Here is a 20,830-nt window from a genome sequence, read left to right on the forward strand (position 1 = left end):
AACAGCTATTTGCCCCCCTCTTTCTTATCATCATTGAAAATTTTTGTGGCTAGAAGAATAAAATATATTTTTCTCATTTCCAGCATAAATTTATTCAGGACCTGTTTATATTCATTTGCTCCTGTGCTAGCATTGTCCTGGAGCTTAAATAGCTGCATGCCTATCTGTGATATTTACCCACTGGTGTATTTATAGACGGCCCTCCTGTACCGTTTCTCAGGCTTTGTTTCACCAGGGCAAACAAGCCAAGTTCCCATAAGATCACTGTCAGTCTTCTAACAACTCTGTTGCTGTGTGATTTCGTTTTTCCAGAGAACAAGTGTCCAAGTTTCTGTGCTATGCTCCAAACCAGTTTCTACTGATGACTCGGTAACACTCTTTCTTACCTTTACTCTGCCCAAAATTCTTCATCAGATACAATTTGGAAACTAATTTGCCTCTTTTATTGATGGTCATGTCAGTCCCCTGTGATCAGAGCTGTGCAAATTGTTGAGCTCGCTGTTTAAAAATGTCATAGATTCATCAACTTTAAGGGAACTGTGACAGCTTCCACCAGCTGGGGATCTGCATCTGGTATTTCAGCCTGCAGGACACTGCTTTCTCTGCGTCTGGCCCGAAATGGTGGAGTTCACTGCCAACTCCCCTCCCCCAAGTCCTTCCACAGGGGAACCACTGATTTGCTTCTGTCCAGCCTGCAATGTTAAAAAAGCACTTACTCCAACTCATGCTAACAAAATACGGGGCAAAAGTTGGAAAATACTGCTCATTCATTATACATTTGTTAAAAACATCTGAGAATCTCAGCTCCTTTTTTTGTTTGTTTAAATTCAAAACATTTTCATTCATTTTATTAATTTTGATTTCTCTCTGGTCAATTCTTGTCCTTCATTTCTTTCTCAGTCCTCATTAAATGTGAATAAAGCTTTTGAAAAGGCAATTAAAATTGTTTTCTTCCGGTGGAGAGAGCTTAAGTGTGACTGTGCTGCTGCCTATTGTCCTGCTTCATTTCTTCCTTTCTCAGGTCTATCCTTCATCTTCCATCATCTGTGATTTAGACTAAGCCCTTCGTGGCAAGGACCTTCATTTTATATTCATCTCTGCCGAAAGCAGAGACACTTACTGTTTTCTGAAAGTATAAAGAATGTAGTGGATCAATGCCATTATCCTGAACTGCACTTAGAAAGGCAGCCCTTGAATTGATGCTCTCGGGAGCACAGAAGCAGAGCTACATTTTGGGCTACTGCAGACTTGCCAGAGGACTCTCTGTATGTTTCCACCTAAAGATCATAGCCAGGGTAAAAGCTATAAAAGCACGAGTGACTGTGATAAAGCTTGTAACACAGGATTGTCTTAGTTGCCTTGCCAAATCAAGCAAATGCTAACAAAAATTTTGGCTGCTATGATTAAGATAGTCAAGGACTTGGCAGCAGCCTGGACTCTGAGCTCAATCAGAGCATGGTGTCAATAGGCTGCATTGATTTAAAGTAAAGACATGGTGACAGTATTTCTGGTTTTGAGTAGACCCTAAAGGCACTTGCACAGGAGGGAGTAGAGCAAATGCACTAGAGGCTTGAGAGATTTGAGATCTGTGATAAGGGGAAATAAATGAGGGACTTGATTTCTGGGGCATCTCTCTCCCAGCTAAAAGCTCTAATGATACTAAGCATCCCTGTTTCCCCACAAATTCCACAACAGGTGCATGCAGCCTCCACGAAAGAAAGAGGTTTAAAAGCACCTTCTTGCTTTGCTTTTTTTACCTCTTTGGGGATGGCCTGGACATTGGTGTATTCAACATACTGCATACTGTGATCCCTGTTTGAGAGGCCCAAGTCTGCCTGGGCACCCATCATGCTGCCCTGAAGCTGAGCACTGCAGCCCTGAGCATCATGCTGCTGTCACCCTTGGTCGAACACCTGCTCTCAGAGTCCCGGATTTGTGTTTCTGCATCAGCACTTTAGCTGTTCTCTGTATGGTATTCATTTATTTATGCTTGATTGACAGGCCTCTCAGGACCAAAAACTTTGCATCTGCCCATTAAAATACTTAGCAATTTGCAAGATAATGAAATAATTTGCTCTCTGCTCTGGTTTTGGGTTGGTTTTTTTTTTTGATTCATTGACACTTGTGCCAGCACCATGCAGCTCATTGATCTGCCTTCCTGAATTCACCAACACAATCTTTGGTGTATTGGTTTTAACTAACACCTTCAGCTGACAGGTAGTCAATCAACAGCACAGAGAGCTGGTCATACTGAACCTGTGATAGCTGCTTTCAGGAACTGTGAAAGACTAGCTCCTCTACAAGCCTCAAGATACTTTTGAAAGGTAGGTTTAACTAAACATGGAAATACATCTCTTAGTTTAACACAGAAGTGTGCTTTGTTGGGGTGAGGCTTTTACTGCAGAGAGATGTAAACCTCCCTAGGCTAGCACTACAGAGATAATTATGTATAGCATGGGAACCCCAGCACAGCAATTGATCCATTATGACCCCTATATAGCTAATTGCAGACTGTCAAGGCAATTTCTGTTCAAGCTGGACTGATAATTAATTAGTCACCTCCACATTGAAATCCTGACCTTGGTTTGGTACAGGGAAAACAGAAAGTTGTGTATCTGGCCAAAGGATCTCTTTGCTGCCTGGGGGCAGATAGACAAGGTATTAACAGCTCAAAATGGAAAATGGCAAATGAAAGTCCAAAATGAAAGAGCAACTTTCTTTACTTTTACTCCTTCCTTCCTCTCCTGTTCTCCCTCCTCCAAAACCAGTTGCTCAGGATAAAAGACTAAATAAAACCCATAGAAGTATGACTATCTTTTGGAGACTTTCAGTTAATTCATAGTGCAGAATAGAGGAAGTATCTCTACTGGTAACTTTTTGGTCAAATTGAAAACTGGCAATTTATTCCTGCTGTTTTGTTTTTCAACCACTCACTAATCCATGGCAGAAATTTACCTTCTACTTCATGTCTACCTGGTTTCCTTAGTAACTTCTCATAAGAATATGACAAAAGCTTGGAAAAGAGCAAATAAATTGTCAACTGCTTAATCTTTATTTATAGAAAATGATATGCTGTTAAATCTGCTAGATCTCTGCCAAAACTGCCTGATGTATTTCATAGAATATTGCTTTCTTTCTTGTTCAAAAGAGGTCCAGATATCATTAAACTGAACCCCTTCCCCCTCCCCCCCCGCCCCAAAATATAAGAATCTTTTTGCTTGTGTGAAGAGATTTGAGGCCTGGAAGCTACCTGAACCTACACACATTCTTCATATCTATCCTTTGTTTATGAGAGTCAGTATCAAAATTACTTTTTCAGCTTTGCATAAATTCAAAATGTTTTGCAGAAAAACATGGTTAAAATCATCCCTCTCAGATGCCTTCAGAAAGAATTTAGATTATTTAAATACAATCAAAATGGATGCTTGGATAAAGATGTCATGAATTTATGATTTAGAAGCAGCAGTGGGACCAAAGTCAGAACATAAGAGAATCAGAACATCTTTAACTGTGAAACAAAGAAGAAGAAGAAGAAGAAGGAGTGCAGATTTGCAGTAATTATGTGTTTCATTGTTTGTGTAACCTCAAAACTCCCACCATGGCATGGGTTCCACTCACAGGATGGTGTAGATGCAAAGTATTTGTCTGTCCTACAAGTTTGCAGTATAAATGGACAGTACTGGGGCACACAGGAGGAAAGAACAAAACGAAGGAGCTGTGCAAAGAGTTCAGGTGCTTTGCAGTAAATACCTTGTAGGGGAAAGTCTGACAAGAAAGGAAGCTAGAAAGGGAGTGGCATGCTCCTAAATCTTTTGGGCACTTCCATTTATTTCCTTTAAAGATCTGGAAATGGTTTCCTGACCTGTGTCAAGCTTCTTTCAAAAGTCTCCAGGCAATCCATCCACATGGTTTTCCAATGGCAAAGAACTGCCATGTTTGTGTTCTTCATAGCTAGCAAATTATTGGATGGGAAGCTGTTGCTCAAAATAAATATGGAAGGGTGTACAGTTAAGTGCAGAAGAAAGGTGGGGAGATAGGTGATGGATGTCAGTCGGTGATAACCCAGATATTGCTTATAATGAAACCATTTATGCTTTGTTAAGATCACTATTCTGCATTGTAATGTGTTGTTACTTCCATTGCCTTTGGATGGGTTTTCCCACACCATGTCATGCATCATGGTCCCTACTGTAATCAGCCATTCACTTTTCACCTTGTTCATGTACTCATCACATCTCTCACATAAAAAGCTTCATAAACTCATGCTCATTGTTTTCAACCATGGGCCAGTGCCAGGGATGCCCCTATGGCTGCTTACCTTGCTCGGGGAGCTACTGGGGTACCCCTGCTGGGGATGCTGAGGCAACGAATGCCTGCTGACCAGTGCTGTGTGCACTGTGCCCACAGCAATGTTTCTCCCATCCTGCTTGAGTCTGGGTGGGCATTAATACTGGCAGAGGCCAGTCTGCTGCTCTCACCTCGACCAAACAAGGAGCAAAAGGAAAGACAAATTTTGGAGGAGGTATTGACCTAAAGTGCCAGAATTTAAGAAAATCTGCACCTATTATGGGTTAGAAGGAGATTGAATGTTGAAATTAGATTATCTTGTCTCAAATCGAAATGCACCTCTGTCTTTCTGTGCTGGCCTGTGGTTTGGAAGGAGATTCTGGGTCAGAAAGACCTAACAGAGGTACTGCTCAGGGACTGTGATGGTGCCAGATGCAGTACACCGGGCTGGAAACAGAACAGGAGAGATGAGTTTGGGTTGGCATTATCCCCTCTACTTCTGCCTTAAAGGCATTTTGCCCCTCGAGGGGGTCAGGTGGGGCTAGAGGGGAAGAGGCGAGAGCAGGGACTGTGGTGGTATCGCCTCTCCAGGCGCGTGTGCTGCATCAGGGAGGCTGATGGCAACAGAGGGACCCTGGGAACCCGCGCCAGCCAGCTCCTAGCAAAAAAATACTGATTGCTCATAGTGTCCTGTCCAAACAAAGCCTTGAGGAATGGGTTTTGTCAGAATAAAAGGCACAGGAAGGCTCTGTTTCAGGTTAGCCTTCACAGTCCTTCCGAGTATTTACGCTGGCTTGCCAGGCGGTGCCGCAGACCATCGGCGTGGAAGCTGGCGGGAGGCGCTCCGGGGATGGAGCATCCCGGCAGACGCACGGCGGGAATGGCGCGCAGCGGGGCGAGCCCGCGACCCGGCCGCTGGGCCGAGGCTCCCGAAGGGCTTTCCTTGCTCAAGGGAACGACGGGCAAAGGCAGAGATCGCGTTAATGCGGCCGGTCGGGCCGGAACCCGCTGCTGGTGCTCCGAGAGCTAGATGGTCCGAAACCAGCCTGCCGGAGCCTGGAGCCGAAGGCTTGTGGGGGGTCGTTCCGTGCGCGACCGCGCCGTCCGAGAAGGAAATGAGGGGCCGGGGGATCCCGCAACTTTTCCTCGCGGCCGGCGGTGCCCGCGGCTGCCGCTCCCGCCCCGCTGCGCGCCCGCGGAAGCTCCGGCCGCCCGCTGGGGGGCGCCCGCCGGCCGGCCCTCGGTGCGCGCAGCGGGCGCGGAGCGGTGCGCGGGTCTCCGCGGGCGCGCGGCCCCCGCCCGCCGCCGCTGCCAGTGATGTCATGGGGCGGCGGCGGCGGCGGCGGCGGCGGCGGCGGCGGCGGCGGGGGGGCGGGGAGGAGGCGGCACTGCAGCTGCATGTGTCTGTAGCGGCGGGGCCGGGGCGTCGTCATCTGCATTCACATGGGGGCGGCGCCGCCGGCCTCCGCCTGAAGCCCCCGCCGGGGGAGACACAAAACCCACGCGAGGCGCGGGGCGCCGCGACCCCCGCCCCGCCGCCGCCATCGCCATGAATTCGGCGGAGCAGACCGTTACGTGGCTGATCGCCCTGGGCGTGCTGGAGTCGCCCAAAAAGACCATCTCCGACCCAGAGGGCTTCCTTCAGTCCTCCCTGAAGGACGGCGTGGTGCTCTGCCGCCTGCTCGACCGCCTGCTCCCGGGCACCATAGACAAAGTAAGTGCGCGGCGCCCCCCGCCCCGCCGCCCTTTGTGCGGCCGGGCCCGCCGCCCCCAGCCCCGCCCGCGCCGCACCCCGTGCCGGAGGGGGGACCCCCGGCCCCGAGGAGGGCGGAGCGGGGATCGGTCCCCGTCGAGGGGCCGGGGAAGAGCGAGGAGCGGCTGCCGGGCTGGAAGGGCTTCCCCCCTGAGGGGCCACTTTTCCGCAAGTGTTTTACAAACGCTCCGCTCCCCAAAGCGGAGTCCTGGCTGTGCACGGGAGATGCATTAATTTTGGGGGGTGGACTATGGACCCTTTCTTGCGTGCCATGAGCCGGCTGCAAACTTATCTACGCAACTGCTGGAATAGCCGGTGCCTCACCTCGCTTGGGAGGTGATTCAGCTCATCCCTTCCAGCCTCTGAGGGACATTTTAGCGTTTGATGCTTAGTTTTCTTGAAGGCTGTTTTAGCTTTATTTGGGTCCTTTACTGTTCGGTAGCCTGTGGAAAAAATCTCATCCCTTTTTTTTGGGGGCTGAAAAAGCGTTACAGCTCTAGTCTGCGTTGTGTTTGAAGAAAATGTACTCTGTCAGGTAACTTTTATGTGTTCTGTGTGCGTACGTAATTCCCATCGTAGCTCAGCTAGAGGGAGAGGGGTTTGGTTGTGCCTCAAAACTTGGGACAATACTGTTTTCCCACCTGACGTTCAGTATCGTAGTGCACGTAGAGATCCACATACTGACAAAAAACTTTCCTTGTGAGCCAGCCCAAGGTGGTGAAGAGAAGATTGATGAAGGTCATCTGCTATGCTGATGGGATAACTCCTTGCTTGAAAATAACACCGTATTTTTCACCTTTTGCAGTTGGCAGAGCGCTCCGCTCATTGGAGCGTGCTGACAGTGGGCTTTTGTTACCTTTTGTGGCTCTGTTTCAAGTTGTCCGCAGACTTACAAAGTTGAAACCAGTGCCTTGAGCTCAGCAGGACACTGGGCTGGGCTGTCCCCCCTTTGGTTCTTCAGTTTGCCACCCACTGGGGTTGTTACTGTTTTGTGTTGTACTGTAGTGTGGAGGTCTTGGCTCTGGACTGGAGTCCCATTCTGCAGATGTAGCATATCTTTCCTGCCTCCCAAATTCGCAGGTACGTTAGGAGGTGGCACCGGGGTACAGAAACCCCATGGGAGCCCACAGTGCTATTGGTGGGCATGGAAGTGATGAGAGTGGGCACATTGTGTGGGTGGCTGTGTGAGCGTGGGTAACGCAGGGACCAAAACGGTGGCCAGTGGGGCTAGTGGGGACAGCTGAAACCACTGCCGCTGCTGCTGCCAGCTTTCCCTGCCACCATATCCCCCAAAATGGGCTGTTCAAGCAACAGAGCTGAAGAGGGTGTCCCTGCTCCCAAGATGCTGTGGCTTTGTGGAGGTGGTACATGAGGTGCAAACTGTTGTCCAGTGCTCTGGGCTACGAACTGGGGCTCCAGAGCAGGTAAATGTCCTCTTCTGCCATCCGGGGTGACACATGTGATGTGGGGCTGGGGGCAGGTGGGGATCCTCCACCTGACTGTCCACTGGCTCTGACAGGCTCTGCCCATGCCTGCTTGTCCCCAGGCTCTTTTGCCTGGTGGCACCAAGCCCAAGGAGGGTTTTGGCAGCCTGTCCCACAGTGCTACTCCAGGCATACTCCCTGAGCACCTCTTGGACTTTGGGTTCTGAGCTTTAGGGCAGAAAAGGTCTTTCCCCTTTGTGTAGATGTCAAGCCTAGTAAAATGGGGTCCTGCACTCAATGTGGGAAAGAGGCTCTACTGAACAACAAAATAAACAAAAAAGCATAACAGAAACAAGTGTTAAAGGAGTTTCCCAACTACATGTGCTTTTCTGTTACAGTATAATTGTGGACAGCTTGGTTAATGAATGAAAGGCTCTCTTTTCATCTCAGAGGAGCAAACACCTCTCATGTTCGGGCAGGGGTCCCTTCACAGCACCCATACGCAGAGGAGGGCTTGCAGAGGTGCCCAGCTCCCCACAGCCCACCCCGACCCCAGCCTGGCATGCAAAGAGCTGTCAGTGGGACTTATTGTGGACCTCGTGGTGCAGCAGCTCGGGGTTTGCAGCGGGTGGTGTGCAGGCTGGGATGGCAGCCAGGGCGGGAGGAAGGCTGGCGCCTCACAGCCTCCCACCTCCCCGAGCTCACCCCACGTCGAGCAGGCTGCTGGGACAGGCGACCGCCCTGGATGTCCCTGCTGACCCGCTGTGTCTCCTCTGGCTTTGACTTAGTTTTGAGTCTGGAGAGAAGTAGCCCTTTTAAATATTTTTTAAGGGGATCTTTGGTTTTGTGAGGGTAACGGTACTTCTTTCGATGGGCCATTCACAATGCACTTTCTAATTCATAGATGTGTCTAAGAGATTCACAAACTCATTTTTCCATCTAACTTTGTAAATATTCTTTTTCTGTAGACTCAGAATTTATATCCCATACCTCTTTCATGTTCTCATCTACGTTACGTCTGAGCTGTTTCTGTGTTACTTTATTCTTTTTCTTTGTTTGTTAGTAAAAAGATTTAAAATGCACATCCTTTCCGGTGCCATGGTATTTCTTCCAAGTATTTTTTGTTACTTCTGTTTGTTATGTTACTTTTTTTATACTGAGTGCATTTAAAATATGAGCCTTTCTATTCCTTATTTGCCCTGAAAGTCTCCAGTTAAAACTGGACATTTTTGAAGTCTAAAAGAGACAAGGTTTGTCCCACAGATGTAGACTGATGCAGTTCTTAAAATCATTTGAGATCATAACTTTCTATAAATATCTGACATTAGCAGACACTCTGAGGACTCACAGAGCTCATTTTTTTCTGTAAATACAAAATAGTAACTAAAACTAAAGAGAACATTAAAAAAATACAAATTATAAATATGAAGGCATGTTTATCAGTTTGGGGTGCTTTTAGAGATGTTTTCTAGAAAATGCTATAAATGTATTCCTTTCTTTCAAAAACAGATTAGAAAGAGGATTCAATACATGCAGGAATGTAGTAATACATTTTTTGGCATTTTGTGCTTTTTAAAGCCTCTGGGTACCCTGAGAGTAATTAGCAGAATAAAATAAAATAAAGATTGTGTGACCATAAAAGGAATCAAGCACTTGAAGGTCAAAGAACAGAATTTTCGTAAGTCAATAAAACAAATTAGTGGGTTTCAAAGCTGTAGTATATTCTTCCTTTAGGTTGCTGTGTATTTGTATACCAGCATTGCACAGAACAGCCTACAGAGCTTCTTGCCAGGAAGTTTTGGCTGAATTTGTTTACATTACGATCATCTTCTATCTTGAACAACAGGAAAGGACAGATATTAAATTCACTGGATTTCCAGAAGTTGGAATGAAAATACCTTGGAAAGTAATATTGTTACAGACTGTTTCTTATTTTTGGGCTCCCATTTAATATAATAATCATTCCTTTGCATTTTGAAAGAGACCATGACAGGGTAAAACAAAGTAGTTGAGTTAGGCAGTGTGATGGTACTGCTGAATTACCTTGTCCTGAACACAGGAAATGAATAAAAATGAGGGCAATTATTAAAAAAAAACAACACAAAATCAACAAAACCAACAACACCCTGTCCAAACCCAGCCACGTCTTAGTTTTTTAAAGCACGGAGATCTGTGCTGAAACACCCTGGTTAGCTGATTTGCTCCAAAAGATAGGGAATTGCTGAATTTAAGTAATTTGAATAAAAAGCCTTAACTTCAAGTTACAGGATTTCCACCTTGTGTGGTAAAACTGAATTTCTTTGGTGGCAGGGAAAGGATCCCCGTAGAAGCATTGCAGTGCAGTTGTCTGCCACTTAGATGCTTTTCCTTGCAGAGATCATTTTCCAAACAGATTCCTCCATCGCAGACCAGTTTGACCCACTTTCAACGCTGTAAACAGAGATCAGAATTGGAGCGGGAATTTTTCTTGTCATATGAGGCTTCGCGCTCCATTAAGTTTTGTTTGTACTTTTATTTTTGGTCAGCTGTGCGACAGAAAGCATCGTTTTGAGGACAGCTTTGTTCTGTTTGGGGAAAATAGGGAAGATGCATCGGGGAATGTGATGCAGCAGCCATTTGACACCCCGTGGTGCCCCCCCTCCCGTCAGGGGCTCCTGGAAGGCATGAGAGCAGCTGGTTCGGTGCTTTGAAGCCAGGGGATGTGGAGAGTGCTGGGTGTGCGGCTGGGTCTCGCACACCCTGGCCCCCCTCCGTCGAATGGACCATCCCCAGCCGTTGCACTGAGCATAGGATTGAACAACCCAGGAGCTGCTCTGCTGCGTGTGGGAGGCTGATCCAAAACACAGCCGCTTCCTCTTGCTGCTCCCGCATCGCTGAGGTGGGAGACGGACAGCATGGGGCTGGCCCCGGGAAAACAGATGCAGCTCTCTCTCTTGCTGGATGAGACTTGGTGCATGGCTGAAAGAAAACGTCATTCCTTTTCCCTGTGGAGGATTGGGTACTGGCATTGACATTAATTTGGTTATTAATTGGGGTAGTACCAGCACTGATGGCAGCAAAGATTAGGATCTTTGTACAAATACCTCATAGATCTGTATGATTCTCTTTTTAATGATCGAGGTCTTTGGCTAAATGAGGGGTTCTGAATTGTAATTTAGAAATAAATTAACTCTTTGTGATTCAGAAGGCGAATGAATTGTTGTGTAGGAGCACAAGCACTGAGAGTCAGAGTATCCAAAAGCAGGGTTTGGGCTGCCACGTGTGGCAGCCATGTCACCAGCGATGAGCGTGTGTGCCTATGGCTCGGGTGAAGGGAGGTTTATGGTCACTTATCTCAGATTTCACATGTAAATATTGGGGCTAAATACACTTCTCTCCTGTTGCGACAAGGTGTGACCTGAAGATGGTATTTCATGTGTTATAAAGGAAGAAGAAGGGAAAGGTGTTTCAGAGCCAGAGTTAATAACAAGTGATGATTTTCATAGCCCAGTATCTTTGCAGAGGGTGCAACACTGGCTGTGAGCTGAATGTGGAGCCCAGACAGAGCTTGAGAACAACCCATCAGCAGTGTAGACATTACTCCTAAGGTAGAAATTTCCAGGTGCTAGTTGGCACCAAGCAACCTACATTTTGGAAGTTCTTCTGGCAGGATGTTCTCACCCTGAAGCCTTGGTGAGGCTGTTGGGGTCTGCCTGGCTGACCCTAAAGGCTGTCCTGCCTTCGCTCACTGAAATCTGTTGGGAAAGTATTGTGGTTTCTCCTATTGCAGCACCAGCAGCAGATCATCACAGGACTAGACCTGGGAGGCAGGAAGCAAAATCTGCATTTTAATGTGCATATGCTCTCTTCCCTCAGCAATAGTCCTCCCAAGAAGATTATTGGGCTTCTGGCAGGAATAATCTGTGCTGGACAGCTGTGCCTGCGGTGGCTGCATGCTTGGGGAACGCCGGTGTGCGTATGAATGCTGTTGCTCCAGGGTGGAAGCACTGCAAGGACGAGCCGAGAGCCTGGGGAAAAGTTATCCCAAAGTCATTAGAGTGCCTTTTTCCTGGATTCATGCTGTTCTCATCAGTGTTACTGTGAGCTTCGTACGATTGTTTGGTCCTGTTACAGACTTGTCATTTACCGTGTGACCCCTACTGCCTTGTGAGAGCAGGGATGCATGAATGCTTTGAAGGAAAACAGCCTTGCTTTTTCTGTCTGTATACTGGCTCTGTAGTTCTGGTGACTGGGATAATATCCAGAGAAATATACTCCGCTGTGCTCACTGAGGAAGCAGAGGACTTGTATCTGTGTGTGTTGCCTTTTTCCTTGAAAACTGGATCCTGCATAAAGGTCTAGACTAAGTTAAATAAGGGCATGCCAGATCCTAAGAAGAGGGGGAAATTAAGGAAACTGTTGGTAGTTAAATTTTTTGTGAGAAAACACAGAAAAATAATGTAGTTCTGCTGGTCTTACTCTCATTAATGTCTTTTCCACAGATTTATATACATTCTTGCTATGCCTTTACATAATATGGACAACAGAAAAAGTGATTCTTTAGCCCTCAGGTACCCTACTGCTACCCTCCAAATGCTGTGTCTGCACGCAGAAAAGGAAGAACTGTGGGGATGCAACCACCATGCTCCCCTCTGGTTACGCTGCATGCTAGTGGCTGACAGCACCACATTGTTCAGCTGAAAAAGTTTAAGACTGTAATTCCAGCCTTAGAAAACTGGAAGTCTGGCTTTAAATTTGAAGTTTGCAAACTAGCTATGTATGTAAGTGTATTTATATATATACACACACACATATTTTTTTATATTATATGTAATATGCATATATATTATTAAAATCTGGCTATGAATCACTGAGGGGAATTCAATATACATCTTCCTTAAATAACAATTTTAATTAGTTGTTACCCAGTGGCTGTAATTTGAAGAGATGGAACCTTAAAAGATTTCAAGCATGACAGGGCTTGCAAAAGTACTGTGAGCTGGCAGCATTGGAAGCAGTGTCTTGCACCTTGGCTGGCTGAGCTTTACTCCCTGATCCTCAACCAGTGTGACAGTCCTGCTCTCTCCCTCACTTTGCTGCCTAGAACAAAGCCATTTTCTCTCCACATCTCTCAGTATGATGTGGTTGCTGCCATTACCCGTCACCAGAGTCATAGAATCATAGAATGGTTTGGGTTGGAAGGGACCTTAAAGATCATCTAGTTCCAACACCCCTGCCAGGGGAGGGGACACCTTTCACTAGACCAGGTTGCTCAAAACCCCATCCAGCCTGGCCTTGAATGCTTCCAGGGATGAGGCATCCATGACTTATCTGGGCAACCTGTTCCAGTGCCTCATCACTCCCATCATGGTGGGGAGTTGAGCAGGGGTGGCCAGCTTCATCTGCAAGAAGTTTCCGTCGTGCCGCTCCTCATCATGGGTCACTGAGACCCTGTGGGCAGAGGCCCCTGTCCCTTCTTGGCCGATGAAACACTGCTTGGGTCTAAGTGCATTTAATACAGGTCTCCATTTTCCTGCTCTGCAGTGAGTGCTATTGGATGATGCTGGCAGCTTGCCCAGAAGAGAATCCATCCCTTCTGTAGGGCTTTGGTAGTCCTATGGAATATTTTCACAGAGTGGGGGGAGGGGGAAAACAGTAAAAATCATGTACCCCCCACTGGTGCAGCTGTGCTGTTAGAGAAGTGCTTTTGTTGGCTTCGTTAATGTTGCTGGGGGAAGTGGTACGTTAGACTGGCAGAGGAATTCCCTCTCTGGCATATGTTACATCCACACTGAGGAGCGATGCCAGCATATCTAGCAGCAGAGCTCTCCCAGTGTAAACAAACCCTGAGTGATTGGACTCCTGAAGCCTGAGCTTGCACTGCATCAAAACAGCAATATTCCACAGGAAACACTGCAGGGTTTACGTGAGAAGGGGTGCAAAATCCCTCCCCATCAGCCTTCCTTCACAGGGGAATCTCTTTGGTTCAGCTCCTGCCAAGCCCACACCTGGAGCTGCACTTCGTCAGGCTTTTTTCACGCACTGACTTCAGGGAAATACACATCTTCCTGTGGATGCCTGATGCTGGCACCCCTGGAGCTCTGCAGCCTGAGGCCAATGATGCTGCTTGGGGTTGGGGTCAGTTGCATGCTAGCTGATTTCCTCTTTTTCTTTAAAATTGCAAGAAAATAAGCAAAACCATAGGAATTAGGAGTATTAGTTCTTAGCTTTTAGGAGGGAAGGGAAAGCAGATTGCTGCTGCAGCTGCAACCAGACTCTCTTATGTGTATGTATCACATCCTTCAGGCACACTCCTGTGCATATGTTCTGGCAGGACTCCTGCCTAGTTCAGGTCACAGGGTGGGACTGCATGGATCCTAAGCAGTTGCAAAGACAGCTGTCAGTCTTGTAAGTTTTATGTGCATGGCATTCTCAGCTTCTTGATGCTGCATCAACCTATGTATGAAATACAAACATTTGATGGAAACTCGAGAAAAGAAAAGTACCGTACAGACTGCCCTGATGCCCTTAGCTTATGGTGTTTATATCTTAGGGCTGGATTAAATACCTGCCCCCTGGGAGTCAGTTGACAGACTTCCACAAAATCACAGAATCAATTAGGTTGGAAAAGACCTCTGAGATGATTGAGTCTTTGAACACCACCTTGTCAACTAGACCTTGGCACTAAGTGCCACATCCAGCCTTTTCTTAAACACCTCCAGGGAGGGTGACTCCACCACCTCCCTTGGCAGCCTATTCCAATGTTTAATCACTCTGTCTGTAAAATTCTCCTAATGTCCAATGTAAACCTTCCCTGATGCAACTTGGCTCTATGTACTTTGATGGGAATTTAATCAGGGTCCAAGGGAAGTGGCAAAAGTACCATACTTCTACTGCAAAAAATGTACTGTTTTCCTGAATATTGTTTAATTCAGGTACATATCTGAAAAGATGAACTCAAACCAGCTGAATCAGTTTTACAGTGTCATTTTTGGAGGGCAGTTTAATGGAAAGAAGTGGCTCCAATTGTTTCATAAGGTCCAGTTTATAAAGGCTGCCACAAGACCCGGCTGGTATTTTAACCAAACTGTACATTTCCTTTGCAAACTTAGCCGAACTTAGGTTTTGAGGGCTATTCCACTAAAGAACTGAAGCAGCAAAAACAGAACATTAGTGTGTTTGAATGTAGGTCACTGTTAATAATGGCTAGTCAGGCAGAGGAGCATTTCTGAACGTGTGCAGGGAAAGAAATCAGAAGAGCTGGAGGAGTCTTGAGCCAACCAAAAGTGCTTCTGGTTTCAGATAGTGTAGCAAGGTGGAGGTTGAGGAAGCACAGAGAGGTGGCTGGTGAGTTGGTGTGGCCAATTGGACAGTAAAGAAAAGGTGGTGGGTCAAGATTGTGTGGCTAAATGTGGGATTGGAGTCGTTGGTTTGGAAGGTGGTGGTGTGTGGTCTGAGGTGGGAGAGATGGAAAGACGGAATACAGGGACTGGTGTGGGGATGTAGGGTGTAAAGCAGAGGAGTGTCATATGTGGGGTTAGTCATGCTGATGGCTTTGGAGTGAGGCGGTGGGATCTAAGAGCTGCTACTGTGGCTGTCACCAATAGTGGTATCCAAGGGCAAGAGGTTTGGGAACCTTTATGCTCTATTGTTAATAAAAAACTCAGTGAGTTCTTCCAAAGGATACTCAAAGGACTCTTGTAAGTCCAGGAGATAACTGGAGTTTGGGACACTAAGCAGATACCTGCTTTTACCTTCTGCTGTGTCTTCATTAACTTCATGGCCAGGTATCCTTCTCAGCATATAAGAATTTTAGGGCATGTTGTAAGGAACCTTCCTTCCTCTTTGTATTGTATGCAGAGCCTAGGTGAGTCCTGGAAATGTAAAATTTTGGCACCTTAATGCATGACCTGTAGGAGCTTCAGTCTTTTACTGGATCTAGCTCTTACTCTGCGACTACCTATCTGACTGCCTGCTGTGGTGCTTTTAGAGCATGGGTTCCCTCAAGCTAAATACAGGTGTCTAGCCCATCCTGACTGTTGTGCAGATTATGTGGGTAACAGGTTTTATAGGGTGGGAAAAGTCAGTGCTAAAGAGCTACAGTACTGCAGAAACTGTATCATGGTAAGGTCTGGTGCTCTATCAAGACACCTGATTTTAAAACAAAACTGCACATTGTTGAGAATCCTGATCTGTGTTTTTAGTTTAGTTACAGCATCCTGCTAATGTGCCAGCAGTAGGATGTGCAGTCCTTTGAGTGATTTGGCTCAACTGCAGAGTGCTCCTTACTTAGGGAGTGGAAGATGTGATCCTTTGAAGTGCAGCTGTGTCTCCTGCTGTCCTGGGAGGAGCACAGGGCTGCATCTGCAGTCCTCTCAGCCCAGCTGCTCACTGACTGGAGGAAGTGCTGCACCTGCCATTGGTCCCTAGCAGTGGATGCTTCCTCGAGAAGCAGAGGCTGTCTTCCTGTGTAGCTATGTAGCCACCCCTTCTTTTCTATCCCTGCTGGGTGCAATTTGTGAGGGCCAGTGGTCTGGGACAGAGCAGGAAACCCAAATGCTGAAAGGGATGGGCCCTCCTGGGCATGGGTGCAGGTGCAGGCAGGAGGCAACAGCTGGGAGTGATGGGGAGGGAAGGAACCTGCAGGAGCTGTTGGGCGGTTAATCAGCTGCAGCTTCACCACCCAGGCTGCTGTGAGAATGGCCAGGCTTCCTCCTCATGATATTTTTAATCTCATTTTTATCCCTGAACACAAACCCTGGCAACAAATCCCAGCCTGTAGTGCTTGTGCAGGAGGTGTTTGCTCCATTGAAAGATCAGTTGCCCTTGACCAGTCAAAGGGTTTGGAAGCAAAACACAGCTGCTGTGGGACTGAATATGATCAATAGAAACTTTTTGATAGCTTTGCTACATTGTGCAATTATGGTATTTTTACTGAATAGATTGTAGTAATGCTCTGTGTGTACAAGGTGTTCTGAAACATGGAGAGAAAACTGTTTTCTCTGCTGCGAGGGGAATCTGATGTAAAAGGCTCCAGGCAGGACGAATGGGATTTCCCCCTACTTGAGGGCTGCATGTTTCAACTTCAGACTTGAGCAGCCATACTCGTGAGCAGGACGTTTTTAAGTGTGTGCTGGACTTGGCTACTAGTTTGCAGCTAGTGTTACATTCTCTATTAGTTTCTGCTTTCTAGTAACAGAGATAGTCTTCCTACATAGCAAACCATGTTGTACTTATTAAAAGTTGTGCTAGATAAATGATTGATTTAACTTACGTGTAGGAACTGTGTTGTTAGTCTCTTCCTATTCTCCATCTAGTATATTCCAGTTTCTGTATAAAGACCTTGTACACTTCTCTCTCTGTGACCCAGTTTGTCAACTTGTTCACCAGATGAATGCAAGTAAACAGCTAATTTACCATACATATAGGCAAAGATGTCTCCTACTTTTTATTAATGTCTTGTGTTTCCTTGAGATTGCAATCAAAGAACTGTTGGTTGGTTTTTTTATTGTTTTTTTTTGTTGTTGTTGTTTGGTTTTTTTTGTTTGGTTGGTTTTTAAAATTAATTATTGTATACATTCCTTGCTTATTTTTCTTAATATAATTTCCCTGTCCAAAGGAACTAGTGGTAGCCTTTTTCATTTTTTCTAAGACCACCCCGTCATACTTTTTCCTGATGCAGCCTGTCTCTGCATTGCCCTTTTTTATTCACTTCTTATTGTTGTTTAAAACCATATATTTAAACTGATCAAAAGGGATGTAACATTTAGCTAAGTACCATGTATTTGTATCACAAATTGTTCCCTACCTTTTCTGGATGGTGGGAAATGTACTCTGCTCCTTGAGAGCTGCAGTGCATCGCGTAAGTGTCCTCATTGAACTAGCTGTCATTTCCAGAACTGCTCCCCGAGAGATTAAACCTTAATCAGAACCTGTCCCTGAACCACAAAGAAGTGGTTTAAATAGTGGCTGCTCTGCGTATTTATTACCTTCCACTTGTCTCTTTGGACTCCACCATGGCACCCTGGTCTGTAATTAAGGATGTATCATGCCCCTCTGGAATCCTTGTCTTTTCTAATTACTATTAACCTTTTTTATTTGTATTACTAGAGCACACAGAGGTTCTAGTTGGACACTGAGGCCTCTTTGTACTAAGGGCTGTGTATACATATAAGAGGAAGACAACCCCCATTAGTGAACTAATGGTGTTGGTCTATGATAGGAAAAGGATGAAGCAAATACTGGAGAGGAAAATACGTAACATCTTTATTTCACTGGCTTTATGTACATGCAACCTACTTCTTATTAAGCTAAGTAATTTTGGAATATGACCCTACTTTTAATTTGTTTATCCTTTGTCTCTGAATGAATTTGCTGTCTCTCAGGTGGACTAGCACTTACCTGCCTGTGGTATGCTTGCACGATATTCTGTTACATTTTGAATAGCCTGTGAGACTGTAAATGTGGTCTGTGTGAGGGAGGTCATGCTCCTGAGCTTCCTGTAACTGTAAAGGATATAATGTACCATATGTGTGATTTTAACATGGGCTTGGCCCACATAACTGCACTTCAACATTCTGTCGCAGGGCTGAGTTTGTTCTTCAGGTCCCTTACTGTGTTTCTCAGCTGTCTGTAGGAGAAGGTTGCCAGAATCCCATTAAGATTTTCCAGGTTAATAATGGGTTTGCTTCATTTTACAGGACCATTAATGCTTTACATTTCTAGCAGGATGCAAATGGTAAGATATTTTTAAATTCTTTACCCATATGCTTCAGTTGTATAAAAATGCTGCTGCAGCCACAGAGCTGAGAAAATGTACCCTGCTTCTTTTATCACTCCAAAGTCTTTTCTCTTGTTTTGAGGGAAGAAATGGCATTTCTAAAGATTTACTGTAACTTATTTTATTGTTTTGGGGAAGATGATTTTTAACTGGAAACATGCATTAGAGTGCTGATAGGGCTAAGGTCTCAGTGGTGCATTTGGCATGTATTTTAAGCTTGCAGACCTGACAGGAAGCAATTTTCAAGGTTTGGGTTTTCTCTGCTTGTTTCTTTAATCTTCAATTGAAAGACATATTCTAATCATGTCTCTCCTTAGCCTTCCCCCTTTCCCCCAAACCCATTTTTTCCCTCTTTCCAGTTATTGTTCAGTCTTTTATGAGTTATGTGCAGCCTGTTATGAGGTGGTAGTACACATGTCTGGGTTTCTTAGAATTACTGAGTTTAATGCACTGGAGACTTTGGGACATTTTTTGTTAATGTGGATTACATTATGAGACAAGACATTTGTTTCTTTTAAGAGAAACCTGGATTTACTGTGATTTCTTGGGAGAGGTTATTTGTGTTTGAAGAGCAGAAGTAATGTTAAGGTTTCTCAGAATGAAAAGAGGCCTTGATGAACAAAGTAGAAGAAAAAGAAAATGGTGGCTGCAAGAAGAGACAAGGAAGTAACACACGCAAAAGGAGATAAACCCCAGTTATTATGCAAATAGTTTAAGATAAAACAGTTATAAATTGCAACTATATCATTATTGTATGAATATAAAGAACATATAGGAGAGAGCATACTAGAAGCATCAACAATGAAAAAATTCCCAGCATCCTATTCTAACAAGGGATGTTGGCATGATAGTTTTAGATTTCTTACTAGAATTAAGGAATAAATTAATAGAGTAATCAAAAATATAGCAAGCAAGAGACATGAAGGTCGTAGTGTTTTCAAGAGGGCTCTTTCACCTTTTGTGTCCTTCAATCTTTTGGGCTGTTGTACTTCCACAGGGCTTCTTTAGCATTCCCTTTACATTTTAGTGTAGTAAAAGGGTTATTCTTAACTCTCAGTGGTTTATCATAGTACCAAACAATTTGAGGAGTTTGGAGGGGGTGTGTGTATATGTGTATTTTCCTTGAGGAAAGGAAAATTCTTCAACTCATATCGTTACCAAATTCCTTGTATTATGGACTAGTGGCTTTCATTTAAAACTCATCTGAAATCTGTGTTTAGAAAATGGTAGTGACTTGTGTTTTAAATTTCTTTGTGCCAGGTTCACCCTGTCATGCTGCCACATTTGTTAATTTTTGTGATATCGTGGGGCAGAGGTATCTTTCATATCTTATAATCATACGGGAAGGCACTACCTTGGTTTCAGCTTGATGGAATGTTTGGAGTCAACCTTATGTGAAGTTCCCAGGGCTATGCAGGTGGATTATGCTGTGAGTTTATGTAACCTTGGCATACATGTGCATTTAACAAAAGCACCTCTGAGTGTAGTGCATGATCAAAGGCCATGACGCTGTGTTGCAACACCTCGGTTTCCAGCGACTTGCCAGTGCACTCCTGTGCTAGGCTTTCCCCTTCTGACAGAACGAGGTGTCCAGTTTGGGCAATGATTTGTTTGCTAAACTACTTCATAGAAGTAAATGAATTTATTGTGAAACGATGCTTATGTGCACACAATTTGAGTTAAGCTGTGGTAAGTTAAGCCATGTCCCTGAAGCCCTTGGGGCTGGCTGCTTTTCCATGGAAGGGCTACGCTCCGCTTTCAGGGTAGACGGAGGTTGAGCTCAAGGCACCGTGAGTGCAGCTGCAGAGAAGAGATGGCCGCGTTGCCAAAACCTCTATTAGATTCAGTCAAAGTTTTCCTCTTTGTGAAGTTGTTTTTCTTCTGGGGTAGGAAGGGGCTGTTTAATAAACTACAGATAAAGGTCGTTAACATCAGACCCTGGAATTGGTAGATTATTAACTCCGGGTGCTGGTATTTTCCGCGGAGGTCTTCAGGGCATTTCTGATATATCTCCTTGTAAGAAAACCTATACCTAAGGGTGGACCGGAGTCAGGAGGGCACCGGCAGCCCCGCTGGCGGTACCGGCCACCCGCAGCGTGCGCGTTGTACCCTGGGCGCGGTCACCGCTCGTCCCGAGGACGGGCTGTCCCCGGGCTGTCCCCGGGCCACTTCGCCCTGCAGCCGAACCCGTCACGGCACTGGGGTCTGTGTATCAGCATTTAGACAATCTCAGAAGCACTGCGCGGCGAGTCCCGGGGCCGCTCCCTCGGGCGCTCCCGCCCGCAGCTGGGGCGGGGCTGGGGAGGGCCGAGCGGGGCCGCGCCTCTCTCCCTCCCTCCCTCCCTCCCTCCCTGCCTGCCTGCCTGCCTCCCTGCCTGCCTCCCTCCCTGTGCCCGCCCCGCCGGGGCAGAGCCGCCCGCGACCGCGCCTGGCCGGGGCACCGCTGCCCGCGCTCCTGCCCGCCGCCCCCCGCCCTCGCACGCCATTTCCTGTGCTCCGTGTTTACTTCCCGGTTCAAACCCTCCAGTGGGAGCGATCGGCGCCGCTGCCTGCGGAGGGAGCGGGAGGTGAGGGCAGCGGCGGGGTGGGGGACGCCGCTCCGGTGCG

The 20,830-nt window shown here is 46.3% G+C and overlaps 1 protein-coding gene across 5 annotated transcripts in view; it reads left to right on the forward strand.

The window, feature by feature from the left end:
• Positions 1-5,710: 5,710 nt before the first annotated feature.
• The window catches only part of ARHGEF7 (Rho guanine nucleotide exchange factor 7), a 119,300-nt gene continuing 104,180 nt past the window's right edge, over positions 5,711-20,830 (forward strand). For 2 of the 5 annotated variants that reach the window (XM_069004190.1, XM_069004198.1), the window contains exon 1: positions 5,713-6,001. In XM_069004190.1, coding sequence (XP_068860291.1) covers positions 5,837-6,001 — 165 coding nt within the window. In that variant the 5' untranslated portion in view covers positions 5,713-5,836. Of the gene's footprint in view, positions 6,002-20,651; positions 20,791-20,830 lie in introns of those variants that run through there. The other 3 variants (XM_069004229.1, XM_069004168.1, XM_069004215.1) reach the window with 3 other exon arrangements.

The sequence above is a fragment of the Aphelocoma coerulescens genome, chromosome 1 (genome assembly GCF_041296385.1).
Source record: "Aphelocoma coerulescens isolate FSJ_1873_10779 chromosome 1, UR_Acoe_1.0, whole genome shotgun sequence".
NCBI lineage: Eukaryota > Metazoa > Chordata > Aves > Passeriformes > Corvidae > Aphelocoma > Aphelocoma coerulescens.